Source organism: Hippopotamus amphibius, chromosome 2 (assembly GCF_030028045.1).
Source record: "Hippopotamus amphibius kiboko isolate mHipAmp2 chromosome 2, mHipAmp2.hap2, whole genome shotgun sequence".
Taxonomy (NCBI): domain Eukaryota; kingdom Metazoa; phylum Chordata; class Mammalia; order Artiodactyla; family Hippopotamidae; genus Hippopotamus; species Hippopotamus amphibius.
Genome location: NC_080187.1, coordinates 212,724,372 through 212,749,473, shown reverse-complemented (window position 1 = coordinate 212,749,473; position 25,102 = coordinate 212,724,372). Strand labels below are relative to the sequence as shown.

General features: G+C 39.1%; 2 protein-coding genes across 12 annotated transcripts in view; one reads left to right on the top strand and one right to left on the bottom strand.

Moving 5' to 3' along the window:
• Positions 1–2,615: 2,615 nt before the first annotated feature.
• Positions 2,616–23,110, bottom strand: SENP8 (SUMO peptidase family member, NEDD8 specific). Of its 2 annotated transcripts, none has more exons than XM_057723209.1 (2): positions 22,963–23,110; positions 2,616–6,720 (listed from the first exon to the last, which is right to left on the bottom strand). In XM_057723209.1, the coding sequence occupies exon 2, from the start codon at positions 6,682–6,684 to the stop codon at positions 6,046–6,048; it is 639 nt and encodes a 212-aa protein (XP_057579192.1). In that variant the 5' UTR covers positions 6,685–6,720; positions 22,963–23,110; the 3' UTR covers positions 2,616–6,045. The 2 variants fall into 2 exon arrangements, with proteins under 2 accessions (XP_057579192.1, XP_057579191.1); XM_057723208.1 differs by lacking the exon at positions 22,963–23,110 and adding an exon at positions 21,640–21,688.
• The window catches only part of MYO9A (myosin IXA), a 262,701-nt gene continuing 259,554 nt past the window's right edge, over positions 21,956–25,102 (top strand). For all 10 annotated transcript variants that reach the window (XM_057723187.1, XM_057723183.1, XM_057723186.1 and 7 more), the window contains exon 1: positions 21,956–22,421. The gene's annotated coding sequence lies outside the window, so the exon portion shown is untranslated. The remainder of the gene's footprint in view (positions 22,422–25,102) is intronic.

The following is a 25,102-nucleotide window of genomic DNA, read 5'->3' as shown; positions in this document are numbered from 1 at the left end:
ATTTGTATGTAAACACAGAAGACCCTGAATAGCCAAAACAATCTTAAGAATGGAGCTGGAAGAATTAGGCTCCTTGACTTCAGACTATATAACAAAGCTACAGTAATCAAAACAGTATGGTACTGGCACAAAAACACATATATATCAATGGAACAGGATAGAAAGCCCAGAAATAAGCCCATGAACTTACGATCAGTTAGTATACAATAAAGGATGCAAGAATATAGAATGGAGAAATGACAGTCTCTTCAACAGGTGGTGCTAGGAAAACTGGACGGCAGCAAGTAAAAGAATGAAATTAGAACATTCTCTAACACCATAGACAAAAATAAACTCAAATGGATTAAAGACCTAAATGTAAGACTGGATACTATAAACCTCCTAAAGGAAAACATAGGCCTAAATCGCAACAGTATTTTTTTGGATCTGTCTCCTACAGTAACGGAAACAAAAGCAAAAATAACAAATGGGACCTAATTAAACTTAAAAGCTTTTGCACAGCAAAGGAAACAAAACAAAAAGACAACTTACAGAATGGGAGAAAATATTTGCAAATGATGGAACTGATAAGGAATTAATTTCCAAAATATACAGACAGCTCATACAGCCATATAGTTCAATATTAAACAAAACAAACAATCCAATCAAAAATTGGGCAGAAGACCTAAAGAGACATTTCTCCAAAGAAGACATACAGACATACACATGGCTAACAGGCACATGAAAAGATGCTCATCATTGCTACTTATTAGAGAAATGCAAATCAAAACTATGATGAGGTTACACCTCACACCAGTCAGAACGGCCATCATTAAAAAGTCGACAAAGAACAAATGCTGAGAGGGTGTGGAGAAAAGGGAACCCTCTTACACTGTTGGTGGGAATGTAAATTGGTGCAGCCAATATGGAGAATAGTATGGAGATACCTCAAAAAACTAAAAACAGAGTTGCCATATGATCCAGCAATCCCACTCCTGGGCATATACTCAGACATAATTCTAATTCAAAAAGATACATGCACCCCTATGTTCAAAGCAGCACTATTCACAATAGCCAAGACATGCAAATAACCTAAATGTCCATCAAAAGATGAATAGATTAAAAAAAAGTGATATACACACATACACAACAGAATACTACTCAGCCATGAAAACTGAAATAATGACATTTGCAGCAACATGGATGGATCTAGAGATTAACATACTAAACAAAGTAAGTCAGAAAGAGAATGACAAATAACATATGATATCACTTATATGTGGAATCTAAAATAAGACACAAATGAACCTCTCTCTGAAAGAGAAACAGACTCACAGACATAGAGAACAGACTTGTGGTTGCCAAGGGGACAAGGAGGTGGAGGAGGAAAGGACTGGTAGTTTGGGATTAGCAGATGCAAAGTATTATATATAGGATGGATAAACAACAAGGTCCTACTGTATAGCACAGAGAATTATATTCAATATCCTGTGAGAGGGACCTCCTATGTGGTGCAGTGGTTAAGAATCCACCTGCCAATGCAGGAGACACGGGTTCAATCCCTGCTCCAGGAAGATCCCGCATACCGCGGAGCAACTAAGCCCGTGTACCACAACTGTTGAGCCTGTGCTTTAGAGCCTGTGAGCCACAACTATTGAGCCCTTGTGCTGCAACTACTGAAGCCCATGCACCTAGACCCCGTGTTCTGCAACAAGAGAAGCCATGGCAATGAGGAGCCTGCGCACTACAATGAAGAGAAGCCCCCGCTTGCCACAACTAGACAAAGCCCATGTGCAGCAACAAAGACCCAACACAGCCAATAAATAAATAAATTAATTTATAAGGAAAAAAAATTAAAAAATAAAATACAATATCCTGTGAGAAACCATAATGGAAGAGAATGTGAAAAAGAATATGTGTGTGTGTGTGTGTGTGTGTGTGTGTGTGTGTGTGTGTGTGTGTGTGTATAACTGAATCACTTTGCTGTACAGAACAGATTAACAATGTAGTAAATCAACTATACTTCAATAAAATAAAATTTAAAAAAAAGGACCTAATTAAACTTTAGGAAACCATAAACAAAAAGAACCTATGGAATGGGAGGAAATATTTGCTAAATGTCCATCAACAGATGAATGGATAAAGAGGATGTGATACACATACACACACACAATGGGATATTACTCAGCCATAGAAAAGAATAAAATAACGCCATTTGCAGCAACACAGATGAACCTAGAGATTATCATACTAAGTGAAGTCAGGCAGAGAAAGACAAATATCATATATCACTTATATGCGGAAATTAAAAACATGACACAAATGACCTTATTTACAAAACAGAAACAGACTCACAAGACACAGAAAACAAACTTATGGTCACCAAAGGGGAAAGTGGGGGTGAGGGACAAATTAGGAATTTGGGATTAACAGATACACACTACTATAATATAAAATAAACAAGGACCTACTGTATAGCACAGGGAACTATATTCAATATCTTTTTATAACCCATAATGGAAAATGAAAAAGAATCTGAAAAAGAATATATATAATGTATAATTGAATCACTTTGCTGTAGACCTGAAACACTGTAAATCAACTATACTTCAATAAGAAAATAATAACCTGGAAAAAAACATGATAATCAAATGAGATTATAATTACATATAATAACATATATAAAGTACTTCACACTTTATAGAGTGATACAAAGATTAGCTGCCATTTACCACCCTTGAATAAGTTTTCTCTTTTGATGTAACAGTATTTACCAGGCTGTTTTTTACACAGCTGGATGGGTGCAATATAAAACTAGTTGTCAAACTTGCTTCTAGTCTTAAAATGGACTGGTAGTAGGACAGAGAAATAGGTTTATTTTCGTGTGTACTACATGCTTTATGTACCATATTGAATCCTCACTGTATCTGCTTAAACAGACTACAACTTCATTTTGCAGATGAGGCTACTGAATCTCACACTTGCCCAAGACTGTAAGTTTATAACTGATAGTGCTTGTTTTTGATTAGAACATTCATGCTCTTTCCCACACCACAGCATTAAATTTCTGTAAATATTTTCCACTTTTCTAAGTGATGGAAGAAAAAAATTTCAATATCAGTAAATAACCATGACTGAGAAATTCTACTTTGCCATTTCAACAGAATACCTATTATTAAAATATATAGTCAGGGCTTCCTAGGTGGCGCAGTGGTTAAGAACCTGCCTGCCAGTGCAGAGGACACGGGTTCGATCCAGAAAGATCCCACATGCCGCGGAGCAACTAAGCCCGTGCACCACAACTATTGAGCCTGTGCTCTAGAGCCCGTGAGCCACAACTATTGAGCCTGTGTGCTGCAACTACTGAAGCCCACGCACCGAGAGCCCGTGCTCTGCAACAAGAGAAGCTATGGCAATGAGGAGCCCATGCACCACAATGAAGAGTAGCCCCCACTCACCGCAACTAGAGAAAGCCTGCGTGTAGTAACGAAGACCCAACACAGCCAATAAATTAATTAATTAAAAAACAAAACAAAACATATAGTCACTATGGATATAGTAAAAACTACAGATAAAAATAATAAGACAAATCAGAAATATAATCCACTTGTGGTTTTTAAATTATTCTGATCCAGTTAGGTCTAGTGCTTAGGAACTTCAACAACTACCTAGCCAAAGGGTAGAAATATTTATGATTTGGACACTGTTAAATAGAAAACTCAGTGATATTTTTTGACCACCATCTGCAGCTCAGTTTATATATGGTTACCTCTCTAAATTCCACATGAGACACAGGTTGGACAAGTATCAATATACTCAAGGGCCAATACAACAAGGTATTTGAAAGCAGAGTGGTTCAGTGTGATAACTGCTCAATTCAATTGTGAATAACCTGCTTACCCATTGAATATTTTGAAGCTAAATTTTGCACACTGGATTCTTTTGACTCTAAAAGAAGGGAGCACAATACCAACAAAAGATCTTTTTCCTATTGGGTACCATGCAATAACAATGGTATGTGGTCAAGCAGGTGTATAACTTATAGGCTGTTATAGTATCTAGAGAAATATTACAAGTAGACTCTTAAGTTCTCCTGTCATTTACAATGCTAACGCTTACAAATGGAATATTCAAACCTTTACAGAAGTAGACTAACCTGTGGCACAATCTAATCATGCTGTGTATCTAGAAAAGGAAACCTTAGATTTAAGACTTTACCACTTTAGTTCAAAAAATAATTTATTTCTGGCACGAATCTTAGGGAGTCAGGAAAGATTGCTTCCATATGTATTAAGAGGGAGACAATCTGACATTTAAACAGACATACTTTACACTATCATTATCAGAAAGATGACAACTTTTCCCAGAGAGAATTTGACCCTTTCACAGTCTAGACTAGATGCCTAAGTCAACAGTTATTGAAACAATATTGCTTTCTTATCATTATCTACACTCCTGGCCTCAGCAACCTGTGTCCTTTTGCTATCCCTCCCTCCCTCCATCCTTATTTCACCTCTATGGCTGAATGCCAGTTCCTAATCTTGTTCCCCTGCTCCTGGCCTCTATTAGGTATCCTTTTTTTTTCAATCCCAAATATACTGGCTGGAAAGGGAAACTTTTTTGGTAGCTTTCTCTTTGACTTTTAGTTTCAACTTGTGTTCACTGAGGCCTTCTATGTGACCTGTACTTATTTACACTTACTGGGTTTTCCCTTCTTGACTAAAAGGAACTGGGTTACTGCCTCTGTGGTTACTAAGTGGTGAGGTTATTTTGGGCCGTGAGGGCTGGGGGAAGGGTCAGGGTAGGGAGGTAGCTGAAGTAAGTTTCATGGCTGAAGCTAATCTTTGGCTTTCAAGTCCCATATGCATCCCAACCTAATTCTCATTAGGAATAGAATATATGTATCTAATTCTCATGAGGAAAAGAATATATGTATCTAACATATCATTTAAATTGTTAATTATCTGAAAGAACTCTGAAAAAAAAATCAGTGACTTAGGAGGGATAGCTTTTCTTTTCACTCTTGGTTCCACATTTAAAAAATTACATTGTCTGCATTTTGAATTAAGTGGAAGGGTTGAGAAAGGTCACTTTTTCTCCTTTATATCTAAAAAACAAACCAACTTTTAGTCTGTAAGTTTCAGATACAACAATAGTCCTCAAATCACCATGACTAACTGAAAACAATTCTGCCAGATTAAGGATAGAGAGGTGAGGAAAAATGACTATCAGAAAGCAGAAATACTTATCTGAAAAAACAGGTAACCTTGGGAAGTTATCAGCTATAAGTTTTAAAATCACAGAGCTCTGGATATAAGGAAAGAGTGTGTGCATGGCTAATAGGCAAAGTGAAGGAAAGCGCGTTATAAACCCACAGTAGCAAGGCGGCTCACTCACTGAGCAAACTAAGAGGTCCACCAAGACATTTATTTTAACGAAGTTATTTAAGATTCCCCCTTTCTTAAAGCACTCCAGGAATCAGGTGGAGGAAGATGGGCTAACACCATCTTTATCAAGTATTGGCTAAGGTTAGAGCTGGGAAAGCCTTTGCATGGTGAATGGAAGAGAACTCACAGAACCGAGTAACTGATTCTCATATAATATTTAGATCTTGAATTAGCTTAGGTCTTGATCTGCCTCCAGCCAGCTGATCTCTTGAAATATGTGGGCTGTGCAATACATTTTTGGTTCTTCTATAATTTTCTTCTTGCATTTCTCTGGATTTCACATATTCTTAACTTGTTTTACAGATCACTGCTTTTCCTTTGGAATAAGCCAATGTGGATAAGGGAGACCAAAAGGGAAGTAACAAGTGTTAGGATAGCTTGGTTTTAAGGTTTTAGTGCATATTTTGAAGACATTTTCACAGAACATATTGCTCTCAAGTTAGGGTTAAAGTGAAACTTTCCATTAGGATAATGCAGAGGATAATATTCTCTTAGGAAAAAGTAAGAATTCTAAGGTTTACTCTACCAGGCGTCTTCCCTCAGGCACTGAGATTGCAGCCATCCAATACATGGGGACAGGCAGAAAGAGACTTCAAAAGTCACAAATATATTTCAATGGCTAATTTTTAGCAAGTCTGGCAATGAGATCTTTCCATTCTCCTCTCTTCTTTGTGATGTATGTAGGAGTGAGTAGCTGCAGTAGTGATTCTGGCTGTTGCCTGAAGAAGTTCTGACACAAGGCCTCAGTGTTACATATCACGTACATCCCACAGTCATAGCTGTTTTGTTGAGCAGGGGCTTTCTCTTCCACAAAGGCCAGTTTGTCTCCTTTTCTGCCTAAGAAAGCCTCCAGTTTCTCTGCTACCTGCTTTGCATGGACTGAGTTGCTCCTACTATGAGAATCATAATGAAAAAAGCTATTTTTATCTTGAAGATAAACCAACAAACTCCAATGGGTTCCCCCAGCTGCCTGGTTGGAATTATCGTTGATGGCTAAAAATACAACTCTCTTGTGTGGGAGGTCCAAGGGTTCAAGGAACATGGCGATCTCTGCTGGGTTGCCAGCGCACTTGATGAACTGGGTAACTTCGGGGCTGATGAAGCAGACGTGGTCAGAACAGTCACGAAACTGACTGTTGGCAAAGTACTCAAAGGCAAACCCAATAACATGGTCATTGAGCCAGCTTGGAGGATCCAATAGTGAGACATCTGACTGCCGCAGTAGACTGTCCATGTAACTCAAGACTACTGGGTCCATCTTGTACTGACCAGGGCTGCTCAGAAATTCCAGAAGCTGAAGGAGAGGCAGAAGACAATATTTATTGTTGAATATGATACTTGGCTGTAAAATGGGGATCATAAATAACAACTACTCTTACAAGGTTTTGGGTAAAGATTAAATATAAAGTGTTTAGCAACAATGTCTGGCTAAGAGTAAACATTCAAAAAACCACTAGCTTATGTGCTTTACGTTAACAATTAGAATGAAAACTTTGGAAATTCTCCCTCTGAAATAGTAAGCATAGATTTAAAATCTCCTCTTTAAGTGCACAAATTGGTTAAAATTATAACTAATATTTTACCAAACTTTATAGCATTAGCCATATATTTGGCCCTTTAATGAATATGCATGATAAGAATGGCAAATTGTTTTCATACTAAAGATGAATTTTTAGAGTCCAATTTAAATGTTACTAATTACTAAGGGAAATAGTTTCCATTTCAACATTAATTTTCAAGAGATAAGATAAAATATTGCTTCCTCATTCCATAATGGAAAGTGACAGTGATTAGAGCTGTAGTTAAAAGGAACTGTAATTTCAAGAACAGAAAATCATGAGAGTATCACAAATGAAATTCATTCCTGATTCTGCCCAGTTATGAACATGAGCGATAGTCTTTCCCATCTTTAACCTCAAGGGGTAAGATAAAGACTGTATAGTGTTTATAATGTAAGTTAGAATTTCTTTTGGCACTGAAAGGTAGTGTGGCACAGGAACCAGCAGACCTAGGTCTAGCCCTAGTTCTACCACTGATTTACTGGTATCATCCTGAGCAAGTCATTTAAATGATTTTGTCCTTGTTTTTGGTCATCTGTAAAAAGGCCCCAGAGAGTTGTAGAAAAGGCCAAATAATTTTGCTCAAGGGTATTAAAAGAGTATAAAATGTTGTACAAATAGTACTTATGTTATTAACTGGATGACATTAGTAAGATGATCAGACAACCTGGATAGAGCTCTAAACCAAATAAAGCAAATGAGATTTGGAAAAAAATATCTATTCATATTATCTTGTTCAAACAAAGGCATGACGGACTTAGAGTGGGAGAAAGACAAGTCGTAGTAAGATTAATATGCTCATGATCACCTGAGGTAAGGTGCTAGCAGAGACAAGAAGTCTGATAAGTATGGTGATATAATATTTGAACCTAACAGAGTTCACTGCTATGCACTCACTTGGCAGCATAACAGTATTTCTAAAAATCATAAAGCAATAAACTGTCACATGCAGATTGAGAGTACAAGGCAAAGCATATTGTAAGAAAATAACACTGCCATGAAAGACTGGGCTAGAAGAGTGACATCAGTTTAATCAGTTCTGGCCATTAGACCAGTTACTTTACTACTTGGTTACACTAATAAAATTTTGTGACACAACCATTTTCATGTAATCAGAACCCTTCAAAAACCCACACAGAAAAATAAATATACCCCTGAAGAAAAAAAGCTAAAGTAATGAGGTAACCAGGAAGCACCGAAGACTTTTTTTGTGCATGTGATATATCACAATATGAACTATTTCAGAAGTAATACAAGGCTGTTTGATAAGTGTGTGTATCTATCTACAGCTATCTATATAAAATAAGATGGCACGAATTAAGATTTTCTTAAGAAGAAAGAATAACTTGAGCAGAGACATAAACTGGAGCCAGGAACGAAGTTAACGAGGCATAGAGCACATTTGTTATGGGTGGGCCACAAATATGGCTCTTAGCTTTCTGGCAGCTAACCAGAGAGTGTTAAGTTAAACATTCACAATGTCCATAAGGTAAAAACAAAGCAACTGCTCAGGAGAGGTAAAAGCATTCTTTCTATTAAGGTCAGACAGATTTTGCTCAAGAAATTTTCATAAAAGACATGGTATGTATAATGAATGTCCCATGATATCCTTATAAAGATGAAATCGTTTCAGAGGATTGTTTCTTATAATTATTCTTAATATCCACCCTGATGGCAAATGAACAAACAGCAATCTATTAAAAGCAGCTGTGGGGAAGCTAGGTGCTCAGCTGGCTCCGGATGTGACTAGATTTAAGAATATATGAGTATGACTGCACGTGCATTGAGCAAGGCTCCCTGACTCTCTGCCTCATGTCTTCAATGACTACTAGGAGTGGTAAGTGCCAGATTGTACTGCCTGGCAAACACCTGGAAACCTACTCTCTGTGCTGCCAGCTGAAATCAGACCCACACCTTAACAGCAAATCCAACTAGGGGTAGAAGCCCACAAGAAGAGAGCCTGAATAGATAGGCATCTCACCTTGGAGGGAGTGTCCACAGGCAGGGCCCAAAGGCAGGGCCAAGAATTTCTTCAGAAAACAGTTTTTGTGTTTTGATCTTGAAAACATCCAACATACAGACAACGGGTCAGTCGAGGACTTAATTCTGTTCCATACAGCATGATTGCAATAGTTTAACCTCAACAATTCTTAAGTAAATGGAACCAAACTGGCCTTTGGCCAAGAAAATGGACACTAAGCTTCACATCTGAAGACTTGAATTTTAGACTCCATTCTGTAACTCATTGGCTATGTGATCATAAACAAAGTGCTTCATTTCTTTAAGCCACAGTTTCCTTTTCTGTAAAGTGAGGCTATTAATACATGACCTTTACCACAGGGTACTTGTCAATATTAAAAGAAGAAACATAGGTAACTAATATTTAAAAAAATATAACATAAAGTAGTATTTCCAGATATCTACTGGGTCATCAGGAAATTTATATCCTAACAACTGATAACTGTAGTGTGTCACATTGAACAAATGTTTATTGCTTCCTATGTGTTAGAGGCTAGAAAATCAGAACAGGAATAAAATAGTCATAGTTCCTACCATCACTGAGCTTAAGCCTATTATGTTATCATGAACACATAATGAACGTACACATCTCTTCTAGTCAATACCTAATATTAGGTGTCGTGGGAGAAACAAAGATACGTAAGGTGGCTTATACTCAAAGAAAAAACCCATAAGTCACAAACAAAATGAATGGGAATTCAAAAGAGGGAAATGGATGGAGAGCTAAGATCGGGAATGACTTCAAGGAGAAAGTGCATAAAAGTGGGCTCTTGAAAGGAAGGTAGAGTTGGATGCATGGAGAAGGGCATTAAGAAGGCAGAGAGGCAAGGAAAGTGCCTTTAGGTGTGTAGTCCAGTCTGGCTGGATGAAGTGGGAGAAGGGTGAAGGTTGGAGGAAGATTATTAGAAGATAAATGTTGATAGACTGATTTTCAGGTGTAAAGTCTACAAGTTATACTGGAGGAAATGTGCAGCTGTTATAACGATTCAGGCATAGTGTATAGGATTAATTGGTAGGGAGAGAAATTGGAGGTAGAGATTAACTAGATTTTTATTGAAAGTAAAGGTAGGAAGACATGACCTAAACCAGGGGAAATGGCAGTAGGAGAGAGGCAAGGAGGAAAACATATTATAGATAGAGTATCAATAAGGGACCAGAGGAAGGTAGATAACAGAGAAAAATTAAGAAATGGTCTGCAGGGTTTCGTTGGAGTGACTGGAAGAACAATGGCCCCATCATTAATGGGGTAAGGGAAAAGGAGACGGAAGGGGACCTAGCACAAGAACCGGGGGCCATTTAGAACCATCCTAGGGTTATCTCCTTTCTATATAGTGAGCACTGTGCTTGGCATATCTGAGGTACAATAAGTGTTTGTCAGATGAATGAAACATTTTAAAAAGGGAGTCAGAAAATACAGATTGGGGAAAAAAGGGAAATAAGGCATTTAAAGATTTTTGTATTTTCTGTAAGATCCCACTTTTGCTTTGGTTTTGCGTTTTGTCTATTTTCCTCTGTTGATTAGTAGTAAATTCCTTCAGAATTAAAAGATCTATGTATTTGGTCTTGGTGGATGGTAAGGAATATTGGGGAGACAATGACCTCCTCATGGTTCTATTTGTAAAGTCCTACAACATCTAGTATAGTTCTATGTTTTGGAGCCAGGAGGCTTTGAGTTCAGGCTCTGACTTTGCTAATTGTTATCTGTGTGACTCTGGGCAAGTTAATCATCCTCTTTCCCGGACTTATTTTCCTCATCTGTAAAGTGAGGTAATAATAAAACCTGTCTGAGTTGTTTTGTGAATTAAAAACATGAGTGAAAAGACTCAGCACATTTGTGAATTAAAAACATGAGTGAAAAGACTCAGCACATTTTGAGAGCTTGCTATCTGGTAGCAAGCTCTCAAAAAAAAAAGTTTCTTTTCCTGTTCCCTATGTATTTAGGATGGGAATAATGGACCTTAAAGATTTCTTGAATATAAAGCACCTGCTTGCCTCTTTATATAAAGCCACAAAATCATCAAGGATAGATCTAAGCAGGGCATGACTCTGCACTCTTGCACTTTACCTTTGGCATAAGCAGAGTGAATGCTAACTCCAGAGAAAAGTAGTCTCTCAACCTGGGTGAAGCGATGCTGTTAATGTGTTGTCAGCATACACAAACCTTGTGGTTAAAGGGTTAAGTTTATTATACCTTCCAACTTCTGTAACTAAATGAAGTGAATATTGAATTCAGAGAACACTTCCCAAATATTTAATTTTTAACAAAAGGAAGAGACTATTTTTCATATCAATCTTAAAATCCTTAAAATGCATATTACTTGAACATTTCTGTTTGTTATAAAAATAGGTCAATTAAATAAAAATAAAAATTATCTTGGGACTTTCTTGGTGTTGCAGTGGTTAAGAATCCACCTGCCAATGCAGGGGACACAGGTTCGATCCCTGGTCCAGGAAGATCCCACATGCCGAGGGGCAACTAAGCCCCTGAGCCGCAACTATTGAACCTGTGCTCTAGAGCCTGTGCGCCACAACTACTGAAGCCCATGCACGAGGAGCCCATGCTCCACAACAAGAAAAGCCACCGCAATGAGAAGCCTGCACACCACAATGAAGAGTAGCCCCCACTCACTGCAATTAGAGAAAGCCTGCATGCAGCAATGAAGACCCAACACAGCCTGCACCCCCAAAAAAAATCTTAAAGGGAAAATTTATAATTCAATAGGAACCATTCTGATTTCCTGCTGATATAAGTAAGGCAAGAAGCTGCAGGTTTGGTAGAAAAAAAACTAGGCTAGGAGTCAGTACACTTGGGATTCAGTTCAGGTCTGCAATCAACCAGTTGTTTGACTCTGGAGAAGACATTTTAAACCTCTGGGTCTCAGCATCACCATCTGTAAAGTGAGGTTTGGACTAGATAAATAGTGGTTCTAGCCAGGGATGCGTGTCAGAATCATCTATGGAGATTTTAAAAAACACACATTATCTATCTCTGTGGGGGAGGGTCTGGGCACCTGTACTTTAAAGATGTTTCCAAGTGATTATGATTTCTAAAAGACTCCTCTAACTCTAGGGCTGTACAATTCTAAGCTCTCATCTTTGCAAATTTAAAAATCTTCCCCTCCTCTTTAAAGTTTTACTGGAACAAAGTTACGCTCATTTGTTTACATATTCTTTATGGCTGCTTTTGAGCTGCAAGAGCTGAGCAGCCTGCGAAGTCTAATATACTTACTGTTTGGCCTCTTCGAGAAAAACTTTACTAATCCCTGTTCTAGACCACTATAAGGTAACCTATTGTAAATGTCCAGGTAGAATTAGTGTTAGGAGCTTTCAGAGGTCTAATAAAGCATTGGGGCTATTTGTTAAAATATCTTAAAGGCAGTTTCCAAGTAGATTAACCTTTAACTAGAGGTGTTACTGCTGATTCAATTGGAATTTTTGATGAGGAAATGCTTAAAAATACTGATTACAGTGGATATAAATAAGAATTGCCTACTTTATTGATGCATAAGTAAATATTCATTTTATAAGATCAATAATATATATGAGGATTTTAATTAACAAGCATTTCATAAGGTATGCATCAATTCTCATAACTTCTGGGAAAATATGCCTGTTGTGGTTGAAACCACAGTAGTGATGCAGATAAGTTTTACTGTTAAGCCCCAAAGAAAAGATACTATCCCAGAATTGTGACCTTTTTTCATTTTTCCCCCTAATTATTCAGTAACGGTTCCTTAAAAAGAAAAAAAAAAAGGAACAGCCTTATTTAGTTATGTTTTTAAACACTACAAAGTGCAAAGTGCAGCTGTTTACTCATTTTAAGTGAAGATTACAACAGTTTCTAAATGCAGTTCCCCTTACCCCTCCTCACTCCCTTTAGTTTTTGTTTTAAATTGTATCAAACTGCAAATGCTCACAAATGGGTCTGTGCACCTCAACTAGACACATGGCTCTGCTCCAGCAGGTATCAACAGATAAACAAAACAAACACACACACACACCAAAAATCAAACACAGACTAATCCCAGTGCATCTGCCTAGAGTTTCAAAAATTTCACTAATTTTGGGGGGAAAGGGCTAAGTAATTTAATCTTAAATATTGATATTGTTAATATCTTAAATACTTAAAATATTTTAATCAGTAATTTACATCTTAATTAACATAAACATGTACAAAATGCAAAATCAGCATAGGTTTTTAAATAAGAGATTTCCAGAGAACTTTTGCACCTGGGGAAGGCAATTTTCTCTGCTTCATGAATGAAGCCCTACTCTGCTGGCTTGGATACTTCAGGGGAACAGTTCAGTTACTCTCCACACTTGATTAGGTCTGTAACATAACCCCCTGATTCTTAGGAACCAGATTCCCTAACAATTAAGAAAGGCATGAGCAAAAGCTTATGCTTTAGTAGCTTAAATGTGCATAGAAGCGAGACAATTATTGAAGCAAATTTATTCATTTGGTCAAAATACATTTTTTGGTGTTTTCTGTGTGCCAATTTTGCCTGTAATTAGACCAGAAATGGAGCCTAATACTATATAATGAAATATAGACATCATCCCTGAGCTTTCTATTTTCTTCATACCTCCTAATTGATAAGTCCTATTGATCCTACAGCCAAAATGTTCTGAACCTGTCCAATGCTTTCCATTTTTACTACCATCCCCTTAGTCCAGTCCATTATCATTTCTTATCTTGATACAGCCTAACAGGTCTCCTTACTTCTATTGACCCCTCCAGTAAATTCTCCATACAGCTGTCAGAGTAACTGTTTAAAAATTTAGGTCAGGTCACATCTGTCCTGTTTAAAAACCTCTGGTAGTGCACTATCACACTCAGAAAAAATGTGAATTCCCTGCTGTAGCTGCTTACAAACACCCTGCATGATCACACCGCCCAAGCCACCTCTGCAATCTCATTTCCATTACTCCTCCTCTTGCCCACTAAGCTCCAGCCACACCAACTTTCTTTTTATTCCTCAAACACACCACACTTTTTTTCTCCTGAGGGCTGGGGTACTAGCTGTGCCTGAACCTTCCAGTGGTTGGCTCCATGTGTTGGGCAGATTTCAGTTTAAATGTCACTTATTCACAGAGATCTCCCATGACCAGCCAAAATTAGAGGCCACCAGTTGCTCTCTTGTCCTCTAATTTCAAGTCCTTGCATAGCACTTGTGGCTGACAGTTTTCTTTTTCATTTATTTGTTTCTCGATTAATACTCCCCCTCCCCAGGCCAAAAATGTAAGCTCCATGAACATAAGAGAAAAAGGACCTAAACTTGTTTACCATCCTGGTCCCCTGGGCCTAAAACAAAACTTGTCGGCCAGACACTCAATAAATAATAATTGTTGAGTTGAGAATAAGTGAACGAGTTGTGGAGTATGGATCCTCACATGATACACATCATGTTCTGCAGAGAAATTTTTACCTTTATAGAGTCTTAGAAATGTAAAGGCCTTTACTCTCCCTTCTAGTCTAACTTCCTACTCCATGCAAGAATTTTTCATTCTGCAATCAGGGAAAAATGTGCAGGAGCCTGACTTACAACTAGCTGTGTAATATTAGAAGAGAAATAGATAAATCAATGGAACAGTACAAAAACAAATCCATGCATGTTAGAGATTTTGAATATGATGATGAAGACATAAACCAATGGGAGAAATTTATGGATTATTCCATGTTTTCAATGGACACTATGTTCTATAGCAGTGCTGTCCAGTAGGACTTTGAGTGATGATGGAAATGTTCTTTATCTGCAATGTCCAATATAGTCACTAGCTACATGTGGCAATTGAGCACTTGAAAATGGTTAGTGAGACTGAGGGACTGATTTTATTTAATTTTAATTAACTTAAATTTAAACAGCTACATGTGGGTAGTGGCTACTATTTTGGACAGCATAATTCCATAGGATTTCATAGGTATTTCTGGAAAGAAGAAAAGATTACATGGTTAAATAAGTTACGGAAATGCTGTACCCTAAAACTCCATTTTATTGATTCATGATGCACACAAGCATATTAGAGGCTATGGGAGATTCTATAATAAAGAAATTCAGCTTTTCTTGGTCTGATTTTTTCCCAACTCATTTGACCAATGAAATACTTTTTGTTTTTGTTTCGGTATAATATCTCTTAACACCTTATTGTCTGTGCTGTGAAGTTTGGGATATGCTAACTGGGTAATTTAATAAATGGCACTGGGACAAGTTGTTAATCATTCAATTAAAAATGAAGTTAGAGCCCTACTTCAGACCGCATGTTAAAAACTGAAAAATATTAAAAGAGCTTATAAAACACTTACACAACTGATCAATAAACACATGAAAAGATATTCAACACCTTACTAGTAATCAAAGAAATGTAAGTCGAAGTAAGATTTCATTTTCACTTGTCAAATTAGCGAAGATGTGGAAAACCGATAATAACCAGCACTCCTGAGTAACTGTGAAAATGGGCATTCTTTCTGTTAACAGAAGTGTAAACAAATGCAAGTTTTTTGAAGGATAACTTGCCATTTCATTTTAATACTTAAGAAATGTCTCTAAGTAGGTTTTACACATTCAGAAATTTATCTGAAGGGAAACATTAGAATATGTGCAAAAACTTAAATTTTTATAAAAATTTAATTTTTATAACAGAAAAATTGGAAACAATCTCAAAGTTTAAAGACGACTGGTAAATTTAAATAATAGGATTTCCATTTAGTGGAATACTTTTCAGCCATTAAAAAATGAAGTTGAAGAAATAAAGTTATTGACATAGAAAGATATTCATAATATGCTATGAAAAGAAAGGTTATATAAAAATTTGTACAAAAATATACACAAAAATAGTCAACAATGACAGTCATCTAAAGTTACATACAGTTTTCTTAAAGAATAGGATTTTAATACTTTTAAGCTTTTTTCATCTAACTTTTGATAGTGACTGCTTTATTTTTTTCCCCTTTCTTTTTATAATGAGCACGTAACCAGTAAACACAGCTATTTTCACTCAAGAAAAAATAAATGTACCACCTCCCACTCTTACACTGACCTAAAATATGCCTGTTTCTTCAACTCACTGGTCTCATTTTTGTCCTCTGGGAAAAACAGTAAGTCTAATCTCTCTTCTACAAAACTTTGAGCACAAGATTTAAATATAATCTGATGTTCATTAAAATTAGATTACATCAACTTCTAATGTACGATATCATTTGCAATTTCACAAAAAAGAATCACTTCCAAGACCAAATGTGCTTTTCATGGCAGCAAAGCAGAGAAATTTTCAGGAAGGAAGCTGAAGCCTTATTTTTTGGTTTCAATTTCCCCTAATTAAATGTTTCCTTTTAATGCTAGCCTAAACCATCCAGAGATTTGTGTGAAGTGGCATATAAAAATTACCATCAAGATTTTATATCCCTACTGAAGACAGAGATTAGATTTTATTCAACCCTCTTCAGTTCCTGAAAACACAAAATAAACATAGGAAGAATTCTCAATTTTATAAATTGTTTATAAGTGAACAATATACCTCTAACGTGAATATTTTACAAATAGAAGCATTCAGCTCTCAAAGCACAAAAACCATTTGGTATGATGATGATGCCTGGTGACTCTACAGCCATAAATTCCATTTGGCCCTACCTTAGGTCAGGGAGATAGACTAAGTAATCTTTTAGGATTTCTTCTAGCGGTGAGGCTCTCCATTTACTGTTCTGTTACTTATTAGGCATGGCTATCAATGGCTAAGGGGTCATTGACCAGAAAAAGAACTTTATTCTTAGTCTACCATTTCTACTTCAAAGGTTCCATCTATAACTATGCTACAATTATTTTTCTTTACTATACATTTGATGTAAACACCAGCCTTTTCTTAAAACGATTTTGTTTTGCTTAAATTTTCTGAGAAATGACTTAACACAATTGCAAAATTGGAAATGACTAGGATTATAAATACAGTGTGTGGGGAGGGCACTGGATTTAATGAGAGGTCTGAGTAAGATATTTTACAAAGGAGTTGACAGAATTTTATTTACTATATAGCTAATATACCTTAGCTGATAAGATATGGTCAAGCTAAAGTTATAACCTGCCTGGTTTCATAAATCATCACTGTGTTTAGCACACAGTAGCTATACGCAGACATTTTGTTTGAAAGGGTATGAAAAAGCCATCATCTCATTCTTATTTGTTTTGTAGATCTCAAAGCCTGGTAAGTTATTTTTTTCATAGATAGTTAAGAGGTAAATTGTTATTACAAACTCCTCTTCAATGGGTTTCAAAACTACTTGGTGCACAGCAGGTGCTCAATAAATATTTAATGAACAAATGAAAGAAACAATGAATTTGTTTTACTGTACTGTGCTGACAGGAAAATGGGATCTGATGGCACCCAAATATGACATATAGAATTCTCTTAGCAATTTGTCTTTAAATGTTAATTAATACGAGTATTTGTGACTTATCTGACCAGGTTCGAATTATATATTATTAAGTAGGACTAAAAATTTCCAGCAACTACGTATTTTAGCTGTTAATATAAAGTGCCAAGTTGCTGCAACAAACAGTAGTGGGAAAATTATAGCCAACTAAGGCCAGAAATCCACAAGCTATTGTTTTGAAGGAATTTAACCTATCACACTGCTTTAAGAGAGCATTTATGTATTTTTTGGCCATTAGGGAAGGCAGGCTTAAGATTTTTAAACCTATAATACAGACACTCAAAAATAATAACTGTAACCAGGACAATTTTTTTTTCAGTATCACGACGGTGTTCTGGTGCTTTTATAACAGATGTGTGAAGGTGTAGTCATCTAATTGGAAGCCAGAGAAAGGAACTTTCAGAGATTTTCTGTAAGTAATAAAAATGCTTAAAATCCCTCATAAGCTTCAGGTATTCACCCATTCCCCCCTTCCCTAAAAAAGCAGACAGATAGATGAAACTCAAGGTCTACATAAACTTGATTTTCAATCTGTACTGAGCCATATCATTACCCAAATGGTCTCCAATGGGTAGATGGACAAAGTGCATATAAACTAGTCATACTGAAGAAGGCAGTCTCTCAAGAGAATCTGGTTCAGATAAGTAAGTTTACGTTACTCATTTGGATTAGTAATACTTAGACCTCAAATTCAGTTCTTTGAATAATATGGTTAAAAAAGCACATAATTTGGGGAGTAGCTGGGATATGAGCGGTAAGTTTTATATAGTCTGGCTATATATATGGTCAGTTTCCAAAGAGATGGGTTATCTGGGCCTTGAGGACTTCCTTTTTGTTTACTAATACATTTTACTCATCCAAGATGTTTTTTTTTTTTAATTTTTATTTATTTATTTTTATTTATTTATTGGCTGCGTTGGGTCTTCATTGCTGCACATGGACTTCCTCTAGTTGCTTCGAGCGGGGGCTACTCTTCATTGCGGTGCGCAGGCTCTTCATTGCCGTGGCTTCTCTTGTTGTGGAGCAGGGGCTCTAGGCGCATGGACTTCAATAATTGCAGCACATGGGCTCAGTAGCTGTGGCTCACGGGCTCTAGAGCGCAGGCTCAATAGCTGTGGCACACAGGCTTAGTTGCTCCGTGGCATGTGGAATCTTCCCAGGGCAGGGCTCGAACCCGTGTCCCCTGCATTGGCAGGCGGATTCTTTACCACTGCACCACCTAGGAAGTTCCATCCAAGAGGTTTAAGGAATTGGCAAGGAGAGAGGAGTCTTGACCTTACAAAGTCAGAAATGTAGGACTTACACGTGTAGATGGAATTTAACCAAGAAAGGCCTTAGCAACAACCAGGAACTTAGATATGTGGTAAAGTCATTACTTATCAGAAGTTCTAACATTATCATTTATAATACAAAAAAACGGGCCAGCCTCTCAACCATGTAAAATGCTAACTGATCTCTACACAGGTGTGTGCATCCTTGATGAAAGGTATGTAATTTAGTCCAATCTTTTTTTTTAGATTGGTCACACTGGGGCAAAAAAAGAACTAAGCAGACTCTTTAATTAGAGATCACTTTATAATAAAGTTTAGTTTTTTTAAAAAATTAATTATTGGTCTAGTCTCTTCATTCCTGTCTTTTGATGATACATCGCTGCTGGATTATTTTTCAAACAGAACTCTAGTTTCACTATTCTTCTCCAAATTTTTAAACATTTCTCCATTGTCTACCAAAATAAAGTACAAACTACAGCATGGCATTAAATAATTTCCACAAAAATAGCCCCAACCTATCTTTCCCAATTTATTTCCTTGCAGTTCTCCCACATTTATAGCCAGAAGCTCAGTTCTGCAGGCCCAAATTATTAGGCAACAATGGATTAGTACTGGTTACTCCAACTAAGGTATAGAAAAAGAGAATAGCCAGTTCCCCACTCCCACTCCAACAGAGGGGTTAAGAAGTGAACGCTGCTCAAGTACCTTTCTGAAACACAGATGTGATCTGTCATGCCCTTGCTTAAAACCATTACAGCGAGCTTTTTATAAATCCAGGATCCATGGGCCAGGAGGTGGCTAGAATTAAGGGTTCCATGAACTTGGATTGGGAAAAAAAAATTGCAGCTTTTCAATAAACTCTCGCTGAAATTTAGCATTTTCTTCAATAAGCGTAGGAAATAATCCTCAGTTGTATTAGCAGTCCCTATGTCTCTGTCACCAATAGAAATATATTTTCATATCACATTGTTGTTGCAGGTATCTCAAAATATAATTTACACTCATCATTAGTTTGAAATTACATAATTAGACCTGATGCCAGATGTTAGTAAATGTGTAAGGAAGCACCTATATAACTACATCACACGTTTTAATATTTTTAAAACTTTCAATAAAAATAATTTCATTCATGTTTCTATGTATCTTATTTTATACTTTTAAAAACATTACTCTGAGAGAGAGTCCACAGGCCAGGCTGCCAAAGTGGTCCATGACATAAAAGAGGTTATTTTATTTTTACCTTTGTTATTACACCTATTAATTGTATATAATCTATAAACACTTCAGCATGGAATTCAAGGCTCCTCATTATCTGTTCACACCCACTTTATCATCTTTATCTCTGTCCCACCCCTACTTTTCATACTAAACTCTAGTCATACCAGACAATAGTGACGCTCTCTTATCTGGTGGCAGATAGGTTTTTGAGTTAACCCTAGTTAATAGACAGTAGCCATGCACTGGCTTGGGCTCTGCCTTACACAGACCTTCTCTGCCTGCCAAGTGAATTCTTTTAAAGGTTTGTTTTCTCTAATACTATGAGGTCCTAATAGGGCTGAATCTTAAATCTTTCTTATTCCTAACTTAAATGATTGATGAAATGAATAATAAAAGACAGATTCTAAATTGGCAAGGCACTGTGTGTAGTAATAATCTCCAAGGCAGTGAAGTTAGTCTTTGAATCTCATAAATTGGCCTAGCTCTGATCTTTTTGGGGATAGAAATGAGGATGCCCTTGAGCTCTCAGGCTGGATCCCCAGCTGATAAATCCTGGATAGAGGGGAAAGGAAAGAGAGTAGTAACAGAGGTGGACCTGATTAAGACTGAAGGATGGAATTATGTTGAAGGGAAAGACAGGAGTGACTCCTCCCATTTCCCAGAGCAGTTATTCAAAACTTTCATCACTCTGACCAAGCGTCCCATTCCATCCCCAACTCTCATCAAATGACTCCCATCTTAACGTTACAGAGCCAAATCCATCAACCTTCCGCCCTCCCCTACTTTCCATTTGTTCCTCTGCTCTAGGATTAGAGTCCCACAGCATTAGAGTCACCTCAGGAGCTTTAAAAAAAATACTGATGCCTGGGTTTGTTTAACTGGCCTCAGATGGAGCAACTGCATTGGTTTTATTTTTAAAAAGCTTCCCAGGTGACACTAATGTGCATACAAGCTTGAGTTCCACTAGTGTTCTCGGATCTGTAAATTAGCTATTCTCACCCACAAACTGTCCACTTCTTGGTTCCGTGGTACACGTTTATGCCTAAGAATCTCCCATTTTAAACGAAAACGTTCTTATGGCCCACACGCGTGCCCCTCATCTCATCACTTTACAACAATGTTTCTTTAAAGGGCAGCCTACACCTGTATGGTTTTCACCAGCTATATTCTACGACTTTTACCTCTTCCAGCCGGTAGTGGCATGTGCTTTCGTACCCGTCATTCCCTCTGCTTCTATACCCTCTCATATTTCTTTGACCAGCTACTGTTCACTAGCCTTTTAACACAAATTGACCCAAAAGTCACCTTGGAAAGGGTTTTCTCAAGTCCTTCTACACAATCATGCTCAGACCATCCTGTGCTTTTTTTTTTTTTCTATCACAGTTTTACTTTACTACCACTGCGGAGTCTCTCAACGTCTCGACATAACAGAACGCTTCAGAAGGCTGAGACTCACTTGCTTCTGACTTTCTGGAGTCTAACGCACGGAAATCACTTAGCGAAAAGTCTGAGGAATGAATGGAAAGGACTAGGAAACTGAGGTCGGGGGCGGGGAAATGCTGGGGGAGGGGGCGTGCGTGTGGAAACGGGGTGGCGCCAAGAACCCTGCGCCAGAATTGGGGAGGGGGCACGGATACGCTACATCTGCGTGGGCGGCAAAGCGGTCCCCTGCCCGGACACACGGCCCAACAAACCGAAGAAGAGGGGGGCAGGCTTCTTACCTGCCTCAGGCCTCACCACCCCAACCAGCCTTCAGGCAGCTCTCTATTGGCCGGAAAGCGAGAGCTACGGTCGCAAACCCAGAGTTTTCTATCCCAACATTGCGACATTCCTCTCTAGCAGAGAGAAAAATCTAAGGCAGAGTTCCCCGCTCTGCCGTAAGGTGAGGAAGAAAAGTTTGGGCGGGGCCGCCAGGGGCGGAAGAAATGGGGCGTGTCCGCGCAAGCGCATGCTATACTAGCAGGCGGCGTCACGTGCGGGGGCGGGGGCGGGGCGGGGTAGGCGGGTCGGCTCAGGCAGGCTGTAGGGGGCGTGGGAGGTAAGTGCGCGCGCGCCTGCTCGTCTGCAGCCGGGGAGTCGCGCGGGGCGGGGCCGCGTGCGCGGGGTCGGGGGCGCGCGGGCCGGAGCGGACAGGGACGCGGCGGCGGTTGGCTGTGGCTGCTGAGAGTCCAGCCAGGACGCTGAGAGGCGGCGGCGGAGGCAGCCGCAGCACCGGCAGAAGAGGCGACAGCGGTTGAGGCGACGGTCCAACGCGTGCTCTCTGGGCGGGTGCGGCGGGGGATGTGCCTTCCCAGGCCGGGCGGAGTCTCTCTGACAGGGCGGGGGATGCGCGGCGGCCGCTCGCCCGGACCCTAAGGCAGCTGGGCCCACCCTCCCGGAACCGTCCGACCCTCGGTGGTCTCGGCCTCTGCTGTCTCCTCCGGCCTGGCCCTGGGGCCGAGGCTGGGAGGCGGCTTCCGCCGAAGAGGAGGGGGCTGCGGTGGCCACCGCGGCGGAGCCCGAGGTAAGACCCGCCCAAGCCGCCCAGCGGCCCTGCCGCCCGGCCCGGCCCACGTCTCAGTCTCTCTCTTTGGCTCCTGCGGGGCCGCTCCGCCCCGCCCCAGCGGAGACGCCCCGCGAGCGGGTCTGCCTCGCAGCCTCCCTGACACCCGATCGCTGCCCCGGGTCCCCAGTAGACCCCACCCATCGTATGTTCCATTGGCCAGACACTGTTCTGGCCCTCCAACCTCTCCTGGGGTTCTGTCACGGGCCTCCCACCCCAGCACACCCTACTGGAACCCTCTTTGGACTCTCTTCGGACGCTTAATGGGGCCTCGAGACTCTGTTACATCCTCCCGTGAGCCGACCCGATCACAGTTCCTCAGACCCAGTTACGGGTATCCCGTAACCTATTGCGACCCCCAGCTCTAGTGCAGATCCACCGTGCCCACCCCTCTTCCGAGCGGACCTCCTCACACACCGCCCCAACTCGCTCACCGCCCAGCCGACTAGCGCTTCCCCTACCCAACTCGGCTCTCAGATAGTCTATTTCGTGATGATCTTACCTCCCAGGAGATCTGGTGTCAGCCCCTCTTTAGACACCATCAACAGCGGCCTCTCTCCCCACTCCGACTGTAGCCTCTCCCACAGACCTCTTCTTCTTAGGCAGACCTTATTATCTTCCTCCCCGCTCGTGATCCTTTCTTTGGTTGGAAGGGCTTTGCCATGAAATCCTGAAGGGGTGTTTGCGTAACCTAGTGTATTCCCTCCAGTGGAGTTTAAGGGGACCAAGTGACGCCCATGTTTGGAGCGTTTAGTCTGATGGCTAGAGAGAGGGAGAGGGAAGAGCATGGAAGCCCAGGGCAGGGGGTGTGTGCTATTATAAGGTCACACAGCCTGCTTCTCATCTTGTCTCATCTGTAGAACGTGTGAGGTAGTCCAGATTGTGACATTTTAGGGATTAAATCACATAACACTAGTGAATGTAACTGTCTCCATGTGGTATCATTTGCTTCACCTTTTTGTAGATTTTTACAGATCTTTTGCACTGTTTTTGAAGTATACCAGGGTGCTTTTTTTTTTTTGATTTGCTGTTTTCGAATTTGCTGGAAAAATAAGATTTCTTGCTTTCCTTAATCTCTGAGGATTTTAATGTCTGTTTAATAGTAAGATTCTGCTACCTGGTGCTGCTGTCTTGGTTTTCCAGGGAGCAGGTACAATTATGCGGTGTTCACCGATGTCATTACCAGCAGCCTTCTCAGCAGTAGTAAAATATTGAATAAAATATAGTTTGTTGAGCTCCTGAACTGTCAAGAAGGAAAGGTAATTTTACACCAAATGATCAGTGCATAATTTTAGTGTTGGTATAGGGATGAAGTATAGAGAGATTTTTGTAGTCAGTATTTTAAAATAAAAATTTTTATTTTGTGTGTGTGGAACTGAGGCAGAAAATCATATTAAAATTATAGATCATAAGTGTAAAAGTCAAAAGGTTCAAAAGAGTATGAATAAAAGTCTATACATTTATATTCTTAAAACACTCCACAGACAAATGCTTGCATACTGTACACTATGGATATAGCTCCCCACGCCTTTCTCCCCCCCCCCCTTAATAATAGGTCCTAGAGTTCATTCAATAATAGTACATTTGGAAGTGCCTCATTTACTGTCTGGATAGTATTCCATTCTGGTGATCTTGAGGTTATTTTCAGTCTTTGTTTTTGCAAACAGTGCTCCATGTGTTTCTCTTAAATGTATCAGCTCTTATATGTATGTTTTAAGTAATTTTCAGGATTTGAAAAATTTCCTGAGATTCTTTTGAGAACCTACAAAAAAAGGGTATAACTAAAGTAAATTTCTCATTGAACCTCTGAGCTTCCATGGAGTGACTAGCTTTGAGAGATTATAATGTTTATCAAGTAAGTTATTGAAGGGTTTAAAGAAGGGGACTGAAATGATAAGATTTGCATTTTTAAAACATCACTCTGCTTTGAGGAGGGTGGATTGAAAGATAGACTAAATGTACGGGAGGGTAAATTATGATGGTGCCCTCTTCATTTGGGTTTTGAGAGTAGACAGGATTTGGTGATTTCATGGGATTTGGGATTAGGGTGAGGATTCATAGAGGATAAGATCTAGGCTTCTAGCTTGTGCCTTTCACTGAGGTGGGGATCCATATGAGGGAGCCGTGGACTTTTAATTTTTGTCAAGAAAGAGGAATTCAATTTGTGACATGTTGAGTTTGGGTGATTATACTTCTGTCAGATGTAGATAGCCAGTAGGCAGCTGGATTTGTGGCTTAAGCTCATTATCAAGTTCTGGGCTGACAGTAATAGATTTGGGTGCAAAAGGTACAGGTGAGAGGAGAAGAGGCTGTAGGATAGGAATCCAACATTTTAAGTACAGGTAGAGTTGAATGTTTAAGCTAGTAAATTATGTGATTAAGTTCTCTAAAAAATCTTGTTATAGTTTAAACTTCAATAGGTTCACTGTCTGACAAGACTTTTTAACAGTGTTTTTCCTGAGTGGTGTATAGTTCTGAGGGAAATGAAATAAACTTAGATTTTTAAAAGGGAAAAACCTTGGTAGAAATTAGCAATATAAACCCCATTTTTTTCTAATCATTTAGATTATACTATTGTAAAAGTTTGTTTAATCTTCATTGTTTACAGAGAAGTATAAGAGCTTGGAAAATGTGGTTTGCCA

Bases quoted from the DNA above. Each gene is read 5' to 3' on its own strand.
- SENP8 (XM_057723209.1), bottom strand. From the start codon at position 6,684: ATGGACCCAGTAGTCTTGAGTTACATGGACAGTCTACTGCGGCAGTCA.